General features: G+C 38.2%; 2 protein-coding genes across 5 annotated transcripts in view; one reads left to right on the top strand and one right to left on the bottom strand.

The window, feature by feature from the left end:
• The window catches only part of AKAP7 (A-kinase anchoring protein 7), an 81294-nt gene that overhangs the window by 49500 nt on the left and 10489 nt on the right, over positions 1-21305 (bottom strand). For all 4 annotated transcript variants that reach the window (XR_005256356.1, XM_038132280.1, XM_038132278.1 and 1 more), the window contains exons 4-6: positions 20377-20513; positions 16038-16198; positions 9370-9479 (exon numbers count right to left, since the gene is read on the bottom strand). Coding sequence is in view for 3 of the 4 variants with exons in the window: in XM_038132280.1 (XP_037988208.1) it covers positions 9370-9479; positions 16038-16198; positions 20377-20513 (408 nt within the window). In the remaining variant the exon portion in view is untranslated. The remainder of the gene's footprint in view (positions 1-9369; positions 9480-16037; positions 16199-20376; positions 20514-21305) is intronic.
• On the top strand, positions 88-6243 carry MSH5 (mutS homolog 5). Its single transcript, XM_038132277.1, has 2 exons — positions 88-2917; positions 3268-6243. The coding sequence occupies exon 2, from the start codon at positions 3268-3270 to the stop codon at positions 5701-5703; it is 2436 nt and encodes an 811-aa protein (XP_037988205.1). The 5' UTR covers positions 88-2917; the 3' UTR covers positions 5704-6243.

Genomic DNA, 21305 nt, shown 5'->3' with positions numbered 1-21305 from the left:
TATAGTTTTCATTTTAACCATAAGTACAGTTAGTACGGAAAACTACTTGAAGATGCAAAAAGAATACAAAAATAATCATATGCCAAATCTTCCTATGCTTTTAAGGAAGCACTGTCTAGTGCAGAAAATAACAACAAATAAAAGTGCCATTAGTCCTCCTTTCTACCACTTCCTTTTCAGTCCTGTAGGAAACAAATAGACATACACAATGCTTCAACTGCTTTAACTTCCAACGGTTTGCAACAGGGTTCATGGGACGTGTAACTGGAAAGTATTCTTGCTGTCATCACTGGGCATGCTGCTACAAGGAAGAATCTCAACTGCATCTAGGGCAGTTTTCTGAGTCATTAAAATCAGCTCACAGGAAAAAACGGCTGTATTTCATTAGCACTAGACATTTTTATCTCAGTAAATCTAAAAACTTACTGGGATTTATAATAGTGGAATCATTATGCAGTTTTGCATATATGAAGCGGAACATAATAAATATTCTATTAAGCTATTTTCAGAAAACATCGTTTCAGTTGTTATTTTTAGCGTTATGGGATCCTCATTCCATTGCATCGTCAATAAAAATATATGATCTCTGTAGAAATTCAGAATTTTCTCCTTCAATCTACATCCCAATAATGCTGCTTGCTATTTAAATATCATTATTCTATGCTAAGGAATATTAGGAGCCTCTAGCAGCTCCAGCCCCTACTGGTGCATTCCCTACTGCTTGGCTGCTGGAGTCCAGTCCAGAGTGTGGGAGCCTCAGTGTTTGATAGATGTATCTGCTGCTTTCATCTCCTAGAGAGACACATACCCATGCTCAAAGGACATGGACATGGCTGGCTACATGGATGCCACTGCCTTCACCAGCACCTGCACATGGGGCTCACAGGAGACACAAGTACAGGTTGCTCCTGGCAGGGACAGAAGGTCAGCAGGGTAGGATGCTCATGACTTTCTCTCCATGTTCACGTTTGTGCATTCCTGAAGCACCGTCATGGCTCCTCTGTACCTGCAGCACCCTTGCCCAGATTGCTGGCCTCTTACTGAGCCCACAGGTCTCCCACTTGCTGGCTGGCCCAGCTTGAGGTTTGGCAGTGAACACCTGCACTCCCACACACACAGTTTGGGGAGGGTACAGACATTTGCCCCTGGCAATCAGTGTGCCCACCAGCCTCCTTTTAAACAGGAATGGCCACTTTGGCAGCCTCCATTGTCCACTCCTCTTTTGTGTTCTTCCCCAACTCCTCCTGCATTTGCACGGTCAACCTGCCAACATCCTGGAGCCTTGGCTTTACACCCCCAACGACTGCAAAGTCCTGGTTTGCCTGTGGTTTCTCAGCAGCTCATCAGTGTGAAAAGTAAAGTCTACTTCAGTGAAGGTCAAATGTCTTTTCATTTCCTTAATCTCTGAAATGATGACATCTAGTGGTGGATGCTTTTCATTTCAAGAAATGGAAATTTGGGAGTCAATCTCTGCGGAAGACTACATTTATTCCATCCCCACAGTACTTACTTAACATTTTATATTCTATGGCTAGACTAGTCCTTATGTACTAAGGTTATTCTGACATTAAATCATCATTCCTTGCTTTTTGGCTGACAGTTCTAGGAAATACAGTTAGACATCAATTAGTAATAAAAAAGACCTTTTCAGCCAGGAGAACACTTGTCAAAATGTGAAGCCTTGAGTTCTTCTGGAATGAAATGGAGAAAAGATAAAAATCACAACTTCATGCTCCAATAAAAAAAGTAACATTTACAAGAGATTGGGATGTTGCTTGTCAAAGACAGGTTGCTAAGGTGTGAATCAAATGTTGAATGCTCAGGAACTGAGTTGTGCTTGTGATGCACTACTGAAAGGCATTTGGAAAAGCAGCCATGGGAAAACGATGATATTTTTAGTAAATGGAACAATTTCTGGAGTGCTGCTTGCAGTGAGATGTGAAAGGATGAAGCAATGCAGGTGCATGGGAAGGTCATGGCTCATTTCTTAACTGAAAGGGTCTGGAGCAGCAGAGATGCAAGAGAAAAATTGTTACCATATGGAAATAGTACAGATGCTGATAATAATATAAGCTATAATGGGGGGGGGATGAGAAACAAGAGTAGTCAAGAGGACACTTTGAAACGTTTGGTGCTGGAAGGGGAGGAGGAATACATCTGCTCTCGAGGAAGCACTGTAATGGATGATGCCTGTAAAGGACATGGCCGAGTAACATCGGCCTAGAGAGACACGGCAGGAGGAGCTCTTGCAGGACTGACAGAACACCAGGCAGAATGCTTTTGGCAGCCCTTCAAAGTCTGGTTCTTCTGCCCGTGTCTCTGGGGAGGTGCAGCCAGCTATCCCACCAGATGAACTCCATGCAGTCCCGGTAGCTACAGCCACAATCAGCCTTGGGACCAGGAGCAGGAAGGCTGCCGTGGTGACAGCGCAGGTAGCAGAGACGCAAGCAGCCCCGGGCTCCGTGTGCCAGCCCCCACAGCCCAGCGCAGCTCAGGGGCGCTCCCGCCGGGCGGGGCCCGCAGGCGGCCCGAGGGTCGCTCCCTGCGGCGCGGCCGAGCCGCCAGCCGGGACAGGGCCGCTGTGGGCGCGGCTCGGCTGCAGAGGCGGGGCCGGGCCCCTCACGGGCCCTCCCGCCCGGACAGCGAGGGAAAGCGGGCAGCACAACGCCTTTGGGCTGCAGGGAGGCGCAGCAGCTGAGACGAGCTGCCCGTCTGTGGTGAGCAGCGTGAGTAGCGAGAAAAGAAGTGGGAAAGGATTGGAAATGAGGAAATGACAGGGATTGGTATGTCCCATCCCTTACGTGCATCTATAGAAACTGGTGCTGTGTGATGCTGCAGCATAAATATGGGGCTGCGACCCTGAAATGATGGCCAGGCTATGGGGCTGCACTGCTGAGAGAAGCCATGGTCAGCGCAGGTGCGTGTCACGAACCTCTGAGGGAGGATGATTTTGTGCATGGATATACATGTCCGTGCATGTTACTGTATTTATGGGTACTTGGGTCTAAAAGACTTAAAACAAAATAAAGGATACAGAGAAAAACTGTAAAACTAATGGTGGTAGTTAGCTCTGTTACTTCTTCCTTGGAAGCCAATAGTGGCTCTACTTACTGGCTCTGTCACTTTGACATTTATAGTTAATTCCTGGTAGCATCTTAGATTCTTCGGGTTGGAAGAGTGACTTTCTGTTAACTTCCTGTTGTCAATTAAAGTTACTTCTCAGGATGTTTTGGATGAGTTGTGAATAAAAATACCTTTTGCCAACAGATGAGTGCCACATCAGCCACAAGCTGTGCCTTGACACCGGCACCTGGGCCTGAGCAAGAGGAGCAAGAGAGCTCGGAGACACATATGTCTGTTCTGTGGTATGCAGGGCAGCTGGCAATTACTTACTATGATACAGAAGATTGTTCAGTCTACTTCATGCCTGACATACCTGATAATGAAGACCTCAAGCTACTGCAAAAAGTGATTGGGGAACTTAACCCTCAGTGCATAGTGACCAGTGCAAAACAGGACCAGAATATTGCCAAATTCCTGACCAACCTAACAGCTACTGCTGGTGATAAAGACATAGGAAAACCAGAAATTGTCCTGTTTCCCAACATAGATTTTGGTCTAGAAGTCAGCAAGCAACGGATCCTGTCTAGGCAATTTCCATTTATCCCATCTCATATGACTGCCACAGAGAAAATTCTCTATTTGTCCTCAATCATCCCTTTTGAGAGTCCACTCATGATACGAGCCTTAGGGGGCCTCCTTAAGTTTCTAGACAGAAGAAGGATTGGAGTTGAACTCGAAGACAGCAGTATAGCAGTTCCTATTTTGGCCTTTAAAAAATTTGTGCTGTCAGATACTGTGAATATGGACCAAGACACTTACTGTGTCCTGCAGATATTTAAAAGTGATATCCATCCTTCTGTGTACAAGCTATCCAGTGGACTAAAAGAAGGATTTAGCTTATTTGGAATTTTAAACCGTTGCAGATGCAAATGGGGAGAAAAACTGCTGAGGTTGTGGCTCACACGACCTACCCGGAACCTGACAGAGCTGAACAAACGGCTGGATGTTATCAACTTCTTCCTGCTAGCTCAGAACCATGAAACAGTCCTCACTCTTCAAAACTGCCTCAAGAATATTAAAAATGTGCCTCTTATTTTAAAGAGAATGACTCTTTCCAACACAAAAGTTAGTGACTGGCAAGCACTGTATAAGACAGCGTACAATGCAGTGTGCCTTAGAGACACGTGCCGTTCTCTGCCCAACACCATTGAACTTTTTCAGACTATTTCACGTGTCTTCACTGATGATCTGCACTACATTGCTAACATGATCAGTAAAGTGGTAGACTTTGAAGGCAGCCTCTCAGAGAACCGCTTCACTGTTAGACCCAATGTAGATGCCTCGATTGATGAGAAGAAACGAAAGCTGATGGGACTGCCAGACTTCCTTACAGAAGTGGCAAGAAAAGAACTGGAGGCTTTGGACAATCATATTCCCTCCTGTTCTGTAATCTACATTCCTTTGATTGGGTTCCTTCTCTCCATTCCACGCCTACCAAATATGGTGGAAAAGACTGACTTTGAAATGGAAGGCTTGGACTTCATGTTCTTGTCGGAGGATAAACTGCACTACAGAAGTGCCCGGACCAAGGAGCTAGACAGCCTGCTGGGTGACTTGCACTGTGAGATCAGAGACCAGGAAACACTCATCATGCACCAGCTGCAGACAAGGATCTTGGAGAAGTCTGAAGTACTTAACAGCGTGATTGAGTACACTGCGCACCTGGATGTGCTGCTAGCCTTGGCAGCGACGGCCCGGGAGAACGCCTATTGCCGACCTTGCTTTACTGACCGCCACGGTTTCCACATCAAGGACGGAAGGCATCCACTCATGGAACTGTGTGCAAAGACTTTCGTGGCCAATCCTGTGGACAGTGGTGAGGCTACCAAACGAATAAAAATCATCACAGGGCCCAACTCTTCTGGAAAGAGTGTTTACTTAAAGCAAGTAGGTCTTATAGTGTTCATGGCTCTAATTGGCAGTTATGTCCCTGCAGCAGAGGCAGAGATTGGAGTAATTGATGGGATTTACACAAGAATCCACAGCAGGGAATCAGTTTCTGTAGGGCTCTCCACGTTCATGATTGATCTTAACCAGGTTGCTAAGGCTGTAAACAATGCCACAGAGAGGTCCCTGGTACTTATTGATGAGTTTGGTAAAGGCACCAACACACTGGATGGCCTATCCCTTCTGGCTGCTGTCCTGAGGTACTGGATCAGACAAGGAACACAGTGTCCACAGGTCTTTGTGTCCACTAATTTTCACAGTTTAATGCAGTTAGAACTCCTGCCTGACACACCTCTTCTGGAGTACCTGACTATGGAGACCCAGCAGGATGGAGAGGAGTTGGTATTTTTCTACCAGATCAAACAGGGCATGTCCACCATTAGTCATGCTGCCAATATTGCTGCATTAGCAGGAATGCCAGCCAAAATTATTGAAAGAGGAGTGGAAGTATCAGAACTGATTCGCAATGGAAAACCTATTAAAAGTCTTGATCATCCTTCAAAATGTGATAGGATGGAAAAATGCAAGTCTGTTGTGGAAAAATTTCTTTGCATAGACCTTGACGATCCCCAAGTGGATTTGGAAGAGTTCATGTCTAAAGAGGTGTTACCTTCTGCAGCCTCAGTCCTGTAGCAAGGGTATGTATAAATACACAGACTGCATCATTACCATGGAGAGACTGGTACTTTAAAGAATGATCACTATGACATGACACCTCACAGGACATTTAGTTCGTAACAAACTGTCTCTAGTTAAGTACTTCCTCCTTCTTCTTGTTTAAACCAAGTACTTAGATATCCCTGCAATATGGTGCATCATATGAGTGTATGAAGAGGAAGAATTTTAAGAACCTCTTCCAGCTGTTGGGTCACTCAGTTTGTGCATTTTCTGTCCCTGTTGCTGGAACCTCCCGTTAAAAAAATATACTGAAGAAAAATCCCAACACATTTCTACTGGTCTTAGAGGACTGTGAAAGGAATGTGTTTATTGTTTCATATTGTGCCAAAATGATGGATTCAGCCATTTTAGGATCAGCATAAAAATTCCAAATAAATATGTGGCTCAGACTCTTGTACCAACAATTAACAGTTGTCACAATACAAACCACTGACATAAAGGCTGGCCTAAGTGGCAATGCAGAGGGATTTAATGGTTCTGTGGCTTTTCTTACACCAGCTTTTCTGTCCAAATGCCAGAGATCCCAGGAGTTAGTTATAAAAAGAATGCTGGTGGTCAGATTCAGTGGGACTGATAAATAGAAGTACCTTAGTTTTACTGAGAACTGTTGTCTTCTTTAAGGTTCTGTATGATACAGTTGTATCATGCATACTATGTGTCTATGCCACATGGGTATAAAGGCAAAATTACAAGTCTAGGAATTTAAGAGAGAAATTCACATTTTCTATTCTATTTTCAATTGTTAACATTTGGAGGACTAATACCACAAAGGGAGGATTCCCTTTCACTTCTCTTGTCATGTAGAGGATCTTTACTGAACACAGTATTTTATGTATGCATATGCAAGAAAAATTAATTAACAAATTAATGATGCAGCATCTTAAAGATCCACTACACAAAAGAATATAATATACAAAAGATTCATGATTTATAATTTCAGCATTTTTTGTTGTCAGCCACTGTCTAGGCTAGGGATATACTCTGCACTAATTAAGCAGATGCCATCAGAGCAATTTAGCTGTCAGTCATCTTCTACTTATGAAATTCATTTCACAGCATTTGCCATTCTGGCAGTGCTAGGTATCAAAGGACCTTCAAATGTCATACGGCATTTATGGAGTGCCTCACAATGCACCCTGAAATAAATAGGAATCTGGACAAATGGAAAACATAGGGTTTGTGACTGACTGGTGGCAACTTAGGAGATGAGTGAGGGAAGCAGGAACAGAAACATTATCTTCAAATGCAAAAGTCCAGTTGCTTCTTTTATTGTGCTTCATTAGGTTCTTTGCATAGAAGATAATGATACTAACCTAGGATTCTTCTCACTCAAATTATTCTGGAAATAGCTGAACATGAGCAAGTAAATTATATCCCTTTGTCTCCTTCCACAAGGACATCTAGGAGCACATTATACTTTCTGTTTTTGGGGAAGTTTTCAGTGGCACATCTAATCTGAGAAATGTCCAACTAAGCATGAAGAGTGAGTTGGTCCCACTAAGTCCTTTAATTTGAGAAGCTGAAGGAGCTACAGTAAACCAGACAGCTCTTTTCTAATTCACTTTATTTCACACTTCCATCCTTTATTAGTATCTGTTTCCAAGTTTTTTAGATTTACCATTGTTAGCTTAATGATGTGCCTTCAAAGTGAAAACCTCATTTCTTGAGATCTTTACTAGTTCTGAATTATCAAACTCTTTGCTTTGTAAATATAATTGTTAACTTTGGAAAACTTAAAATCTCTACAGAATATATTCATTTCAAAATGACTGCAGTTATATTAAGGTTTAAAAAACAGATTTTTTTTCCCGCAAAATATAACTTTGGTGGAATTTAGATGCCATTGAGAGGAAGGTGACTTAACAGAATATTGTTTCAAATATTGTTTCAAATAAGGAAGCTTACATTTAAAAAATAAATTAATATAGTTATATAAAGCTATGGCTGAGAACTACACTCAACCACTTCAGTACTATTTGCTCTTTTATAAGCTTGCTCAGGTAACCTTCATCCATTTCCCTTTTCTTGCTTTTCATATTGTTGTAAGATCTGAAAATGCAATTAGACATTGTATTAAACTATACTGCCAAATAATTATTCCTTTTATGATACATATTTTTATTTACTGTTTTCTGTAAATGCATGAAACTATCTAACTAACTGCAGGAACACAGTGAAAGAAAAAAATTATACTAAAGACTGATGCTTATGCCTCACACTGAATTGACAGAGAAATATGTACAGATTTTTAATACATAGTGTCTTTCTATGCAGTAGATCATATGCATTATCCAGCATTATGGAGGCTCAGGAAGATGATTTGGAATGACATTGACCTGGTTCTGTCAGCAGCAGTGAATATCAGAACACAGAAAGGATGTATCCTGGCTAATGTTTCATGGAAGGTAGATAAATGTAAATGAAACAACCAACCAGTCAAAAAACTGAAAAAATACAGAATAGCAAAAATCCCACCCTGACTGTCTTAGATGTTTTAACCAGTTAGATCACTGAACAGCTGATATTCTAGACGACCTGTGGATTTTTAAAATTAGCATTTTAAAAACCCAACTGTAATTTCAAGCAAAAGCTTTTGTGAGTTTAAAAATTAATATCTATCCTATACCACCTGTATCCTGTGGCTAAGTCTTTATTTCTATTTAGGAACAAGTACACATACCCTCAAATTTTCTTGATGTTTCTCAAATCTCACTACATTTTTCTACTGATTTCAAAATACTACTTAATTAAAATGTGCACCTTCAGCATTTTTAGAGATATTTCTCATTAAACTTTAAAGTTTAATTATTAACTTTAACCCACTATTAAGGAAAAATCAACTCAAAAGATTAGTTTTATGTACTTTAATTCTTATTTAAAATATTTTTTCTGAAAATTATTTTCATAGTCAATGTTAAAGAATCACATAGAACATTCTACACGTCAGTAAAAAAATGTATGGACGTATACCTTGTGTTAAATAATTTAGTACTACAGTTAAATTAGTATGAAATTAAAAAAAAAGTACACTAGTATTGCTTCTATATATTTTAATCACAGTTACATCCTATTTTCATGTATTTGTGTATTTTGTCAAGAACCCCAAATAAACAGGCAGGAAATAACTGCCTGCAAGAGAGAATACAGAAGATATATTAAATTATATTATATACATTTATTAATATAATTTTCGTCACTACTCTGAAATTCACCAAAGCATATTCAGTAGGGAACTAACTGCCTACTGCGCATAATCCAAACAGAAATTCAACTGTTTATTTGCTCATTTTCTCCTATACAGTAACAAAACTCAGCAAACAAACTGCATGCATACAATCTACCCCTTAATGGGAGTTCTGCAACTCTGAACAAGTGCTTTTATCCTTTGGTCTTGCCTAATTTCCCAACAGAAAACAGACCATGATATTACTGCAGCGAGAATATCAAGAGTATTAAATTACAGTACAGGACTGTTCATACAGCAGATACATTATTTCTTTAAAAAACAAGCATTCAGCTGGTTACAAAGTAGTAAATATGATGCTACAGCATAAACAACACTGTCCATCTCCAAATTAAACTTTCTAGATTGGTGCTGAGCTATGTGAAAGGTGAGCTCACCTGCTTACGGAGCTCTGTTGATTTTGACAATTTCATGAAGGTCAGATGTGGTTTAAAAGCTCTTTCTTCTGTCATGATCCCCTTTTCTTGAAATATCTTTTTCATAGTCTCTGAAAGGAGGAGAAAATTGCATAAATACAAAGATATTACATAATATAATGCTTAAAATGTGCTTTCAAATGTAATTTTAGTCACGGTGAAAGAAACAAGATGATGACTACTAAAAGGTAGGGTGATTTCTACTCAATTTCAAAGATACGTATTATTTCTTCAGAGGTATATATTATTTCATGTGAAAATGGATCTAATATTTCATGTGAAATAGCTGCAGTTAGTATCAGTTAAATAATGGCAATTAGAAAGCTGTTCATGCTTTCTGATTCTGCTATCAAAACAGAAACTCAACATTAGCACTGTTCAGGAGTCACTCTCACTAGAAGTGTGGGAAACTTCAGGAAAACTCTGAGTATGCAACAGAATTCTCAATTCAAAACCAGTATTCTGCAGTAGTTCTATTATCTCTATTTGTGTCATCTCCCACTCAGACCAAAGGAAATTTGGAAGTGAAGGCTCTAAGTTTTGGCACTGGATTTACATGCCAACATTAGAGAACATATTAGGTGTGCTGATGATTTTTGCTTGGGTTTTAAAGCTTCACTGTTGCCTTCTGAGCTAATTTCCCTACTTTTAATGTACTTTTTCCTACTTTTATCTGTTTACAGTCCAGGCCAAAACAACTCAACAATACTGACCTAGTTTACTATTTTTCAACTCATGTGCCCAATGTAATGTTTAATGTCTTTGAAATAAATTTTAGTGCAACTTTTGAATTATGTTCCATGGTTTTATTTGGATTAAATACTTTCAACATAAAAAATTTCTGTTTGAAAAAAGGTTTAGATAAAACTGAAAAAACCTGTGGTAAAAATAATACTGGCAAATAGAGTACTTCTATTGCTGAAAAACAGAAAAACTACAAAACCTTAAGCTTTTTATTTCTTTGCAAGTACAACTTCCAGTTTTTCACTAGGTGTAGGTCTAGCTCACTCATACAATCAAACTAAAATCAAAGTAGAGGAAAACTTATCAATCCTATCAAATAAATTTAATCAGCCCTTAACAAAACAATGTATGTTCATTTAATTTTTTTTTTTTTTGCTTGATAGTTCAACAGTCCTTTTTCTGACACCTGGAAGAAACAGCATCACATCGGGAAGCAAACAACACAAGTACATCTGACCTACTTGTATTATTTTAAATTTTGTTTGTGGGACATATTTCTAAATTTACACTGAATCCCCACTGAGCTTTCTGGCTCCTGTATCTATTCTCTGAGCAGCACACTTTGGGGACCCATTGACATTGACGCTACAGGAAAGGGTAAATCTTATCTGACCCAGGTTTACGCTACCATGTGATGTTCTGACTCAGTCTTGTGCATAGCAGTCTTTTTTTTCCCCCTCCGAAAACTCCATTTTTTTTCTGCCATCACATCTTAGGCCATGCAGTCTCATCTAACACTCTGCAATTAGGCTCTGTGCTGATGAAGATTTGCACCTCTCCAGGTGTCCCCTCCTAACTCTGGGAGGAGCTTAGTATCAAGAGCAGAGGTTTGTCAATGTGCCTCTGATCACGGGACTGTGAACGCAGGGATGTCAGCAGGGCAGACCAATCACACAGTGCTGTGACTGTGTGAGAATTGAGTGGGACAGCTGGGCACCTGCACTTTACCCTGCTGAACAGAACCACTGGCCTGCCCATCTTCGTTTTGTGCAAAATAGCTTTGTTCAAGATCTATTTATCTTTCCAAAATCCTCTTTCATTCCTGGCAATTCTAATCAAGAAAAAACAATTAAAACCTGAGTCAGAAGAGAAAGGCAAGAAGAGAGAGAGACTGGAGTTTTAAACTTAACAGATTTATGTGTGTGTAGGTGTGTGTCTACACATGTTCTCAGGGGCATCAGACTTCTCACACAGCTTTGTCATGGCACAGACATATTAAACATCACAGGCGCAAGACATTGAGCTTTCTGGGACTACAGACAGCCCCAGTTTTGTAGAATTTGACATGTACAGAAAGTGTGATGTTACTGGTTAAGGTAACTTATGAACATAATTAACACATTCTAAAATAATGAAAAATAAAATGAAATCTGACTAAGTGGAGAGGAAAAAAAGAAATAAAGAGAAATGTTTTCCTGAGAGCACAGGAAGGTTACAAGATAATGTGATGCTTTTAATATCCATGAAGCTCTTTGAAGAAGTGGCTACAAGAAGGGATTTAACAGAAACTGGAAAGGGCATATCAATGCTGTGGGCAAGAGAAAGTTCTAGGCTTGTGAGATAGCATAAAAGTGGATTTAAAAGTGGATACACAAAAGGTAAAGTTTATGATGGAGATTACCTAAACTGCAAGAAATTAGAGGCCAGTGATGAGAAAATTAGATAGACAATGCCCAGGAGTCTTGACAAATGAGTATCCTCCATCTTTCCTCCAGACATTATCATTACTACTTAGAGTGAAAAATCAAACAAAATCTATGTTTTCCTTTATTAGCCTCAGGCTGACTGATGTTTGCAGCTTCAAAGTATACCCTAGAAATGTTAAAACTATTTTTACAAGCTCAATGACTTCCTGGAACAAATTTTTGGACAGCTTTCAGACTGCCTTTCATGCAGTTTGAAGTACTCTGTAATATCATTTTGTACCTCATTTTTATAATGTCAAAATTACTGAATGTCATCTGCCTCTTACACTGGATGCAGCTGAATCCATTAGACAACTCTTTCCCTATAATTAGAATGGAAATGTGATATACGAAGCTTACTCAGAACCACTTTACATGGGAAAAGCTTAAAAATCCAACAGCTAGATCAATACAGAACAATTCATAGTAAAATTGCTTCTTGAGCCATATTCTGTAATACAAATGGCCATCTTCTTTCCTAAGACTTCATTAGATAACAGAAACCTGCTACATATGTATGTTTACTTCCAGACTATTCATTTCTGCTTGTCTCAAAACCATGTTCCTTCAATTAAAAGGTTTGTAATTTAGAAACAATATTCTGTCTTTTTATTGAATTTTTTTGACTTTACACTTGGAAACGAAGAAAAGCTGAGCATAGATAACTTTCCATTAGAACTATCATGTTAAGCCCTGCTAAAATTATTATATTCTTAGAGTTTTTTAAGAGATGGGCCAAAAGATAAGCCAGAGTCAAGCCAGTCTCCCAATAGTTCCTCCACTGCTCCTTTGTGTTCTGTATTAGTTTGACTTTTCTACAGTGAGCTGGCACTGTGCCAGACCACTGCCATGTATCAGCAAGCAATACTGTTATTTCAAGCACTCATCAGGAGTATGCATGGGTTGTTCTGTTTCTCTCCATCACCACACACATATACATAGGAAAGATGAGCTTGTTCATAAAGTAGGATCCATGGAGCAGCTGGGCCCAGCAATGTCAGTATATAAGGTAAGTCTTCAAGACAGTGACAATGTGAAGGTAAAGTCCTAAACAGAAAAAGAAACATAAGTAGAACTTCCTAATAAAACTTTCTTATACTGGCTTCAAGCCATTCTAATACTTCCTGCAAGTTTGTTATGACCACAAAAAGAAGGGAGAGATAGTACCTCCTTTTAAACCACAGTAAGCATATTGCTTCATTTTAGTGAGCTATTTATCAGAGCTATTGCAATTCAGTGTTAGGCAGCACAATATGAAAAAGAATGTAGATTAAAATCTAAAAGCATTTGCTGTCCTCGTTTTCAGTATGATTCCAGAGACTCATTTCATCATTTCAGAGAATACTTCCAGTCCCACCTAACTAAACAACAGCAATTTGGACTGTCACCTTTTTGTTCACTTTGTATAAATCAGTTGTTCTAATGGAAAATTACAATACCTTTGAGTTCCCAATTTTTTCATCATGTGAAATGACCTAAGAATAACTGACAAGAGACAAAATTCATTTATCATAGCTTCAGTCATCTGTAACTAAAGTGAACTAAATTAACTGAATTAAACTATTTCCCTAGGCTGCCTGAAGGGAGGGCAATGCAATTCACCCTCAAATGGATGCTAAATGTGTGGATTCACAATTTTTAAAGAAGCTCATCCTTGATGAGCTTTAAACTATCATCCTTGTCAGAACAGACTGTTCCTCTCCAGCCCCATGCCTGCCATCGCTCCTATCTTTTCTGCCAACAGCTATGTAGCTATACAGTAAACTTCTTGGGCAAGCTAAATAGGCTAAAAATTAGCTGGCAAAATGCTAGTTTTTCCACAGCTGAATTCTCCATGCAGCTGCACAAAGGGGTCAGATTGCTTTGGTATGGTGGCAATGTAAGTTTATGCTCAAGTAAAGCTGTAATGTATCTAGAGAAGAAGATGGGCAGTATGACTAACTTTCCATTTCTCTCACTCTCTAATGTGGACTGCTAAGAAATCAATTCAAAGAGATTAGACTAAATGTCATTTGTACACAACTAAAGTTAAAGAAAATTACTAAGTCAGTTGTACTGCATGTCAGCCTAACTGGCTGTTGTACTACAGCACAGTCCTAACTGTATTAAAGTATTTAAGCCAACAAATAAACATTTCTTAAAATCAAAAGACCAAAAGCAAATGAAATATTTGTAGGTATAAACAGAAGAGTAATTTTTCTGTTTGTGAAATACAAGCTCCCTCTCATGGTCAGACCATAACATGCATCATTAATCCATAAAAACAACATCTGCAAATCCTGTAGGTAAAAAAATAGGATTCACTTATTCACTTCTATCAGCTTCAATTATCATTTACAATGTAGTTATCAAAATAAAAACTAAGCACTTCATTACTTTTTCCAAATTCACTTAGTATTTGCACTGGTTTTGGCTGGGTACTTTTCTTCATAGTATCTAGTATAGGGTTATTTTTTGGATTTATGCTGAACAGAGGTTTGTTAGTTCAGGGATGTCTTGGTTACTACTGAGAAGCACTTGCACAGAGCCAAGACCTTTCCTGTTTCTCAGCCTACCTCTCCAGCAAGCAGGCTGGAGGTGCACAAGGAGCTGGGAGGGGACACAGGTGGGACAGCTGACCCCAACTGACCACAGATATATTCCATTCTGTATGGTATCACCCTCAGCATATATAGTGCTGGATAAAGAAGAAGGAAGGAGGATGTCATTTGTCTTCCCAAGTCACTCTGAGTGATGAAGCCCTGCTGAATCACTGAAGGGCTGAATATGTGCCTGCCTATGGGAAATGGTGAATGAATTCCTTGTTTTGCTCTGCTGAGTACATGGTGTTCACTCTCCCTATTAAACTGTCTTTATGTCAACCCACAAGTTTTCTCACTTTTACTCTTCTGACTCTGTCCCGCAAATGGCTGGGGAAGGGTGAGCGAGTGGCTGTGCAGCACTGAGCTGCCAGCTGGGACTAAACCACAACAGTCCTTCAAATATTCTGTTGTGCAGCAAAGCAGAAGAAAGAAAGTTTTTCAAAATGTCCTGTAATTGTATATGTCCCTGTAAGCACACAATTTCTAAAAAGACTGACAAAGAGTTATTAAAATACTCCTCAAACCTCTGTCAGAACTGTTTAGCACTATTCCTGGTAGATAATTAAATGATGCTAACATCTTTTAATGGGTTTTTGGGAAGGAACTAGGAAATCAGAACAAACAGAAGATTCATATTAGCTCTGCTTTTCCTGGACTTCCATCTCTGGCAAACCTACATCTACACTGGTATTAGCAGACATGCAATGACCACGTTCAGATGTTATTATCAAACGATTTCTCTATAGAATTTGTGGAACTAAATTGTTTCCTACCATTTGGAAGCTAATTTAACTTCATCTATTTTCTACTGATTATGTTTTCAATATTTCTCCTTCATGCATGTACAACATAAAATAACAACATGAAATCAAAATTCACCTTAGAACGTAGCAGAAGCCATACATGATCTTGAAGTAGCAAAACAGTGATTCCTTAATAAATTCAACTGAGGTCTTTGTAAAAGGTCAAACTAGCTGCACTTCAGAAACGAATGAATTGCTAGACAAAACACAGTATTAATAAAGACTTTTTCAATTTTTCCCTCTGTGCTAGACTGCAAAGAGGTAGTGTGACAGCAGCAGTCCTTGCTACTCTGCAAAATGGGTTATTGCTCTATTAAAAAATGGTGTGACCTCACATTCCTCAGAACACAAAAGATAATTCATCAATACTGAAAAACTCTTTTAAAGAATCTTTCCAAGGAATAGTTGGAATTGCTGGGATAGTTTTAAAGGACACCAATGAATTACAGACAGTACTGTTCTTTGAGAATTTTTATTAAATATCTGTAAACAACATAGTTTAAGTATAGACTCATAGGCAGATAAAAATGGGACCAAAACAAGGTAGCATGGAGTCTTGACATCCCATTTACAAATTTGCACTATGTTTTTTACATATACTAAATAAAATGTTATCAGAGAACAGTACTGTCTGTAATTCATTAACATCCTTTTGAAATATGCAAAGTAGGCTAGGAAATTAATTATGTAGCATTTACAGTTGTTAAAGGTAAATTAATATTGACTAAATTAGCACAAACTTATCTTTATGCTCCATTCTCATTTAGGTTGTTGAGAAGTCTTTAAAACACTTAAACTCAATTGACAAGTTGTACCTGCTATTTCCTTAAGTAGTGCTGTATGATCATTTTCTGCCAAATTCACAAATCCAACTTGATTTCTGAAGTGATCAATTCCTTCAAAAGACAAATCCACTCTTTTTCCTTTCAGGAGATCATCTACAAAATCCTTGCTGTCTGAAAGAGCACCAACTGCTCTGTTGAGAGGAAAGAAAAGACCAATGTCAAATATATTTCTGCTGCTAATAGTGCTATTAATCATTATATTGATACACGTAACAAAGATTTTTCAGTACCATTTTTTTTTCTACTGCAGTACTTTGGCACTAATTTCTACCAATACAGTTGTTATTATTACTACCACCTTTTTATAAAGGTAAAGTGGGTAATACATTGTGCTGTAAAACCAAACAAACAATAAAGGCAGACTTAGCAGTGGGTGTAACTCCTCAAAAGAGTTTATCTCAGTCCTCAAGATACTAATATGACAGTGTCCCTATTATTTTGTGAAACCCATTTAAATAAGAGGATTACTCAGAAGCATTTAGTTTTCCATTCTTCAATTATTTTTTTCCTCTTCCGATATGTCAATTGAACTAAGATTCTTCTTCAGTCAGTTACAACAGTGTTAGTTAAATTATAAAGAGATGTGGCATTACATATATAATGACAAAATTATATGGAAATTACAATTAAGCTCATGGAGAACTGTTATATGTTAAAAGAAGTACAATCTCTATTTGCATTTACCTTCTGTAAGAGCTAAGAGACACGCACACTCCAACTGCAATAACAGGTTACAAACCTTTTAATAATCATCTTAATTAGCCACATCAAGTGTATGTACAATTACATGAAATAATTGTTTTGACCTGCACTAAAAGTGATTTAAATTCTGAACAAAAACCACATATACATTTTAGCGTTTTTGAAAAGATTTCTCACATCTCACCGTTTTAATTCTATTCAATTAACCTGAATTTAATCTTTTCCCCAAATCAATGCAGACTTTATAAACACTAGATGGCAGTAATAGGTTAAAAATGCTCATAAGAGCTATTTTTACTTTTTCTGTCCTAGCTGGATGAAAGTAATCACCGATTTCTACAGCAGGTTAAATGATTTCATTGAAGCCTGTATAATTCCAAGAATCTCTACACATTCTCATTGTGTTTAACAAGGTGACTCTTGAATGTGAACTGTGCATTAACTGGAACCTAGGGCAAGTTAAGAAACACATGAAGGTTGATTACACGACAGAATTGCCTTCATTGACAGAGCCCTCCTGTGGTCTTTTTAGAGGGCTTTAATCTATAAGCTAGAAGTACTTTAGCTCCTTTATAGCCATTTTAGACACCAATGTTCTTTGTTCCTTGTAAAAGATATTTTAGTGGAAGTGTAGTCTCTGTCACTTACCTACCCTCTTATCACTGTTAGACAAGCCTGTTCCTGTGTCTTCCTTATGTGCTGCACGTCAAAATCTTTCAAAAACACCATCTAATACTGGTTCTACCTGTCAGATTACTTCAAGTAGGCATAGATTTATTTACCAACACGAACCTAAAAATTGGTCCAAAACAAGTACAGATATTTCAAATACACTGAGTCAAATTAAGTTAAAGCTTGCAGAGGGCTTTTAAGTATTGATTCATGAATGTATCTAAAATCCATCTCTGGATTTTTTACATTTTTTACATGAGAAATGTAAAAATGGACTTTTTTACAGAAAGTCCATGGAAAGCTCTGTTCCTCAGCTGAACAAAGATTTATATTTCCATACTGTAGGGTCTGCTGCAGAACTCACTGACTGGCCCAAGCCTACCCAATGAGTTCCATGAAAGGTCAATCCACACAGTGCACTGTGCTTTCAGTTTAGCACTGTGGCATTGAATATCTAGTTCTACTTTTTCTTTTATTTATAATCTTGCAAACACTAAACTATGCAGAAAAATAGCTGTCACCTCACTCTAGCTATCTCGCCTTTTGTATTCTATCAACCACTTCATAACATCTAACAATTGTTTTGTAAGAATAATGCACAAGGACAAACATTTCCACTGAGTCAATAGCTAGAAACACAACAATGGTATTTTCTTGTTATTCCATACCAAAAAGTATTTACTATGCCAGCTAGTAATTACACTCAGTGCAATTAATCCACAGAGATACCGAAAAAGTTTACAAGCACTTTGATCTAAAGTCAAAAAGGAAATAAAAAAAAATATTAAACAGCATATTCTATGTGAACACAAGCTAGAATTATAGAAGCAATGCCTGCTTTCTTTCTATATTGTTGTGATGTAAATACTATAGTGCTTAAAATTCATGAAGTTTATTTTTAGAAATTTCTGAGTTTTAATTTTGATCACTTGTTAGAAAAAGTGATCTCACAAAAAAAGCCAAACTCAGTTCCACCATTTCTGTTATTTGTAATGCAAAGGTGAGATTCACAGAGGCTTTGACAGAAAACTAGCAAGAAAAACTTGTCACTATAATCTCATAATTAGGCATTTACTGTGGAGGCAGGCATCCTGATTTCTAGCACCTGATCCCATGACTATGCACAGTCAGCATAGAGTAGAACTTCCTGGCTTGAAGGGAGTGCTGTCATGAGTCTTGACTGCTTGCTTTCTTTCTAGTTTCAAAATCTCACATTCCTGATTTCATACAGTCCTACAAAAAGAGATGTATAATGTATTCATGAAGGCTAGACCACAGTCAATCAGTTAGGAAACTCACATGGGAATTGCAGGTCTGGATTCCCTTAGAAAGAGTGGCCTAGAATACAGATCTTCCATTTTCAGGGTGAAAGCTGTATGTACTAAAATACCATACAAAGGGCTTTGTGCTGAATTGAATGTTATGTTTAGCACATTCTTATCACGCATTTGACTTCAAATAGCATTCAACACATTTCATTTCTGTATAGACAGAGGCACTATTGTGCAAACACAGTTGAAAAACTGTAGATATCTAAGTAACTCAATGGATCCAAACCTAAGGATCTGTGAACTCTCAGATGCCCAGTTGAGTAGCTGCACTTTGTTGGAGAGTCTACTTTCCCCCTACATTACACACAGGTTTGTTTGCCAACCTGGATCTTAGTCTCTTTCCATTAACCTAGTATCAAAAATTGGTGAAGCAAGAAGAAGGCAAATTCAGCATTTTACTCTTTCAGATCTCCCAGAAGATTAAACAAAAAAACATTAGTTATGAATTTTTTTAAAAAATCTCATTTAAAAGAACATGCAATCTAGAATACCTGAGGATAGCTGAGCTAGAAACCTATAGGAGGCATCTGGCCAGGGAAGGGGTGAATCTCTGAGGAAGCTGCTGCTGACTAGAGGACAGTTCTGAGTGCCTGGACTGTAGAGTTCTGCTGGGAGAGGCAGAGAAGAACTCTGTAAGTCAGTGCTTAGGTGGCATTCAGACAGTGGAAGCTGAGAAGGGACTCACAAAGTAGTAGAATATCCTGAAGTGGAGAATATTTGTTTTGGTATACAGTTTTGGACTCTTAAGAAGAGGCACATATGCTTTGAGGTACCATCCTATGCTCCTTTTTTAAAAAGTTTGCTCCAAACCCTCAAAAAAAAATCTCACATAAACAGCTGGTGGTTGTTCTCACGAATTTTCAGATGCTATCACAGTTTACTCATTAACCAGGCAGATGGAGAGGGGAGGGAATGAACCAGATCTAGTATCCTTTGCTTGCCTTTTTGTTCTCTGTTTCTAGCTGTTTCTCTCCCCTTAGATCAGACTGTCGATGCTGACAAATTTGCATCTTCACAGTAGAAGACAGGTAGGAGTATAGAGATCTCAAGGATATAGCATTCAGAGAAAACAAGCATGTAAAAACATGGCAACAGATTTAGATATACTGATCATTCATTATTTTTAGGTGTGTCAAATACTTTCAGCCAAAATACTTCTTTCTACTAATTAGAAGCATGCCCTTGACTACAAAATGGTTCCTACATTCTACCTTAGATTCTTACTTTCTTAGGAGCAATCTGCACTTCAACAGATTTTAATTCCCCCGTCCCCTATATCAAAACATTATTTTAAAAGAATTACTTAAGCAAACATGAAATCTGTGTGTGCAAGGTCAGCACACAGTAGGAAAAACACAAGGGAAAAACACATAATTTGTTCAGAATTCATGACATACCATAAGTTATGAAAATGGCTAATATTAGGACTAGCATTTTAAAAAGAACATGAATTAAACATTCAATAACCCCAGTAAATTAGGGCTGTGTATGGCACAAAAAAAAGTGTCAGTTAACCCTGCTAGTCTCTTTATGAACACATAATACTAGTATATACTAAATTAAGCAAAACTATTAGTATATACCAATGTACACTAAATACCTACATGCTAATTTCTTCTTCACTGGCTAAATGCATCACTAACATGGTGACATGCAATGAGCCAGAGCGAACCATTGCTTTGGAAAGCCTTTGATCCTTTTGTATTATTGCATCTTGGACAGCCTGAATACTGTCAGTAATCTGGGAAGAAAGACATAGAAACAACAGTTAGCCACTACAACAATTACTGTATCCCATCATGCAAGTGAACAAGAAAGCACTCAAACTAAAAACAAACATTTATGTTAAAATCATTCTAGCAGAAGAAAGTTTTATCCACTGACAAAACTGTGCTAATTGACCGGAGTGAACCCAAACTGGGTACAAATAGAGTGATTAATAAATCTCTGGACACTCCCCATTACATCTTAATAGGAGTTTCCTTCCATAAGTATCATAAACTCCTGTAGCAGGTTAAGATCATCCAGTTTTATACTGCCAGTAATACCAACAAAAACCTTCTTCAAGGAATTGCTCTGCCCACTCTGCTAAATGTCTACCTTGCTATGTGCAGGTAAGTCACTGAAGAAAACCTGATCTTTGTAGGACTGGGCACATACGAAACAAGAATATTCAGTAAATAATTTGTAGAGATATCTAATATGCAATTCTGATTATATTCTCCAATAGACAGATATAATGTATATACTCCCTTCAAACATATTTAGACAAATTTCCTTGCAACAGGTAGAAGAGTTCTAACTTCATCCGTCCTTCTCTTTAAAATCTCTGGAATTACATTTTTTAAATTTAAAAGTATTTATATGGTTTTACATGCTCTATAAATTGTATCCAAAATGGTTACTGTGCTTGAATTATGCTCGTTGTATTGTAGCAATTTAAAAAAGAAAACACCAAAAACTTGCAACAATTCTTGTATGTTAGTGAAAATTAGACCAAGTCAAATGAACCTGACCATCTGACAAAACGAAT

This window comes from Motacilla alba, chromosome 3, assembly GCF_015832195.1.
Source record: "Motacilla alba alba isolate MOTALB_02 chromosome 3, Motacilla_alba_V1.0_pri, whole genome shotgun sequence".
Classification (NCBI taxonomy): Eukaryota; Metazoa; Chordata; class Aves; order Passeriformes; family Motacillidae; genus Motacilla; species Motacilla alba.
This window is presented reverse-complemented; position numbering and strand designations above follow the sequence as displayed.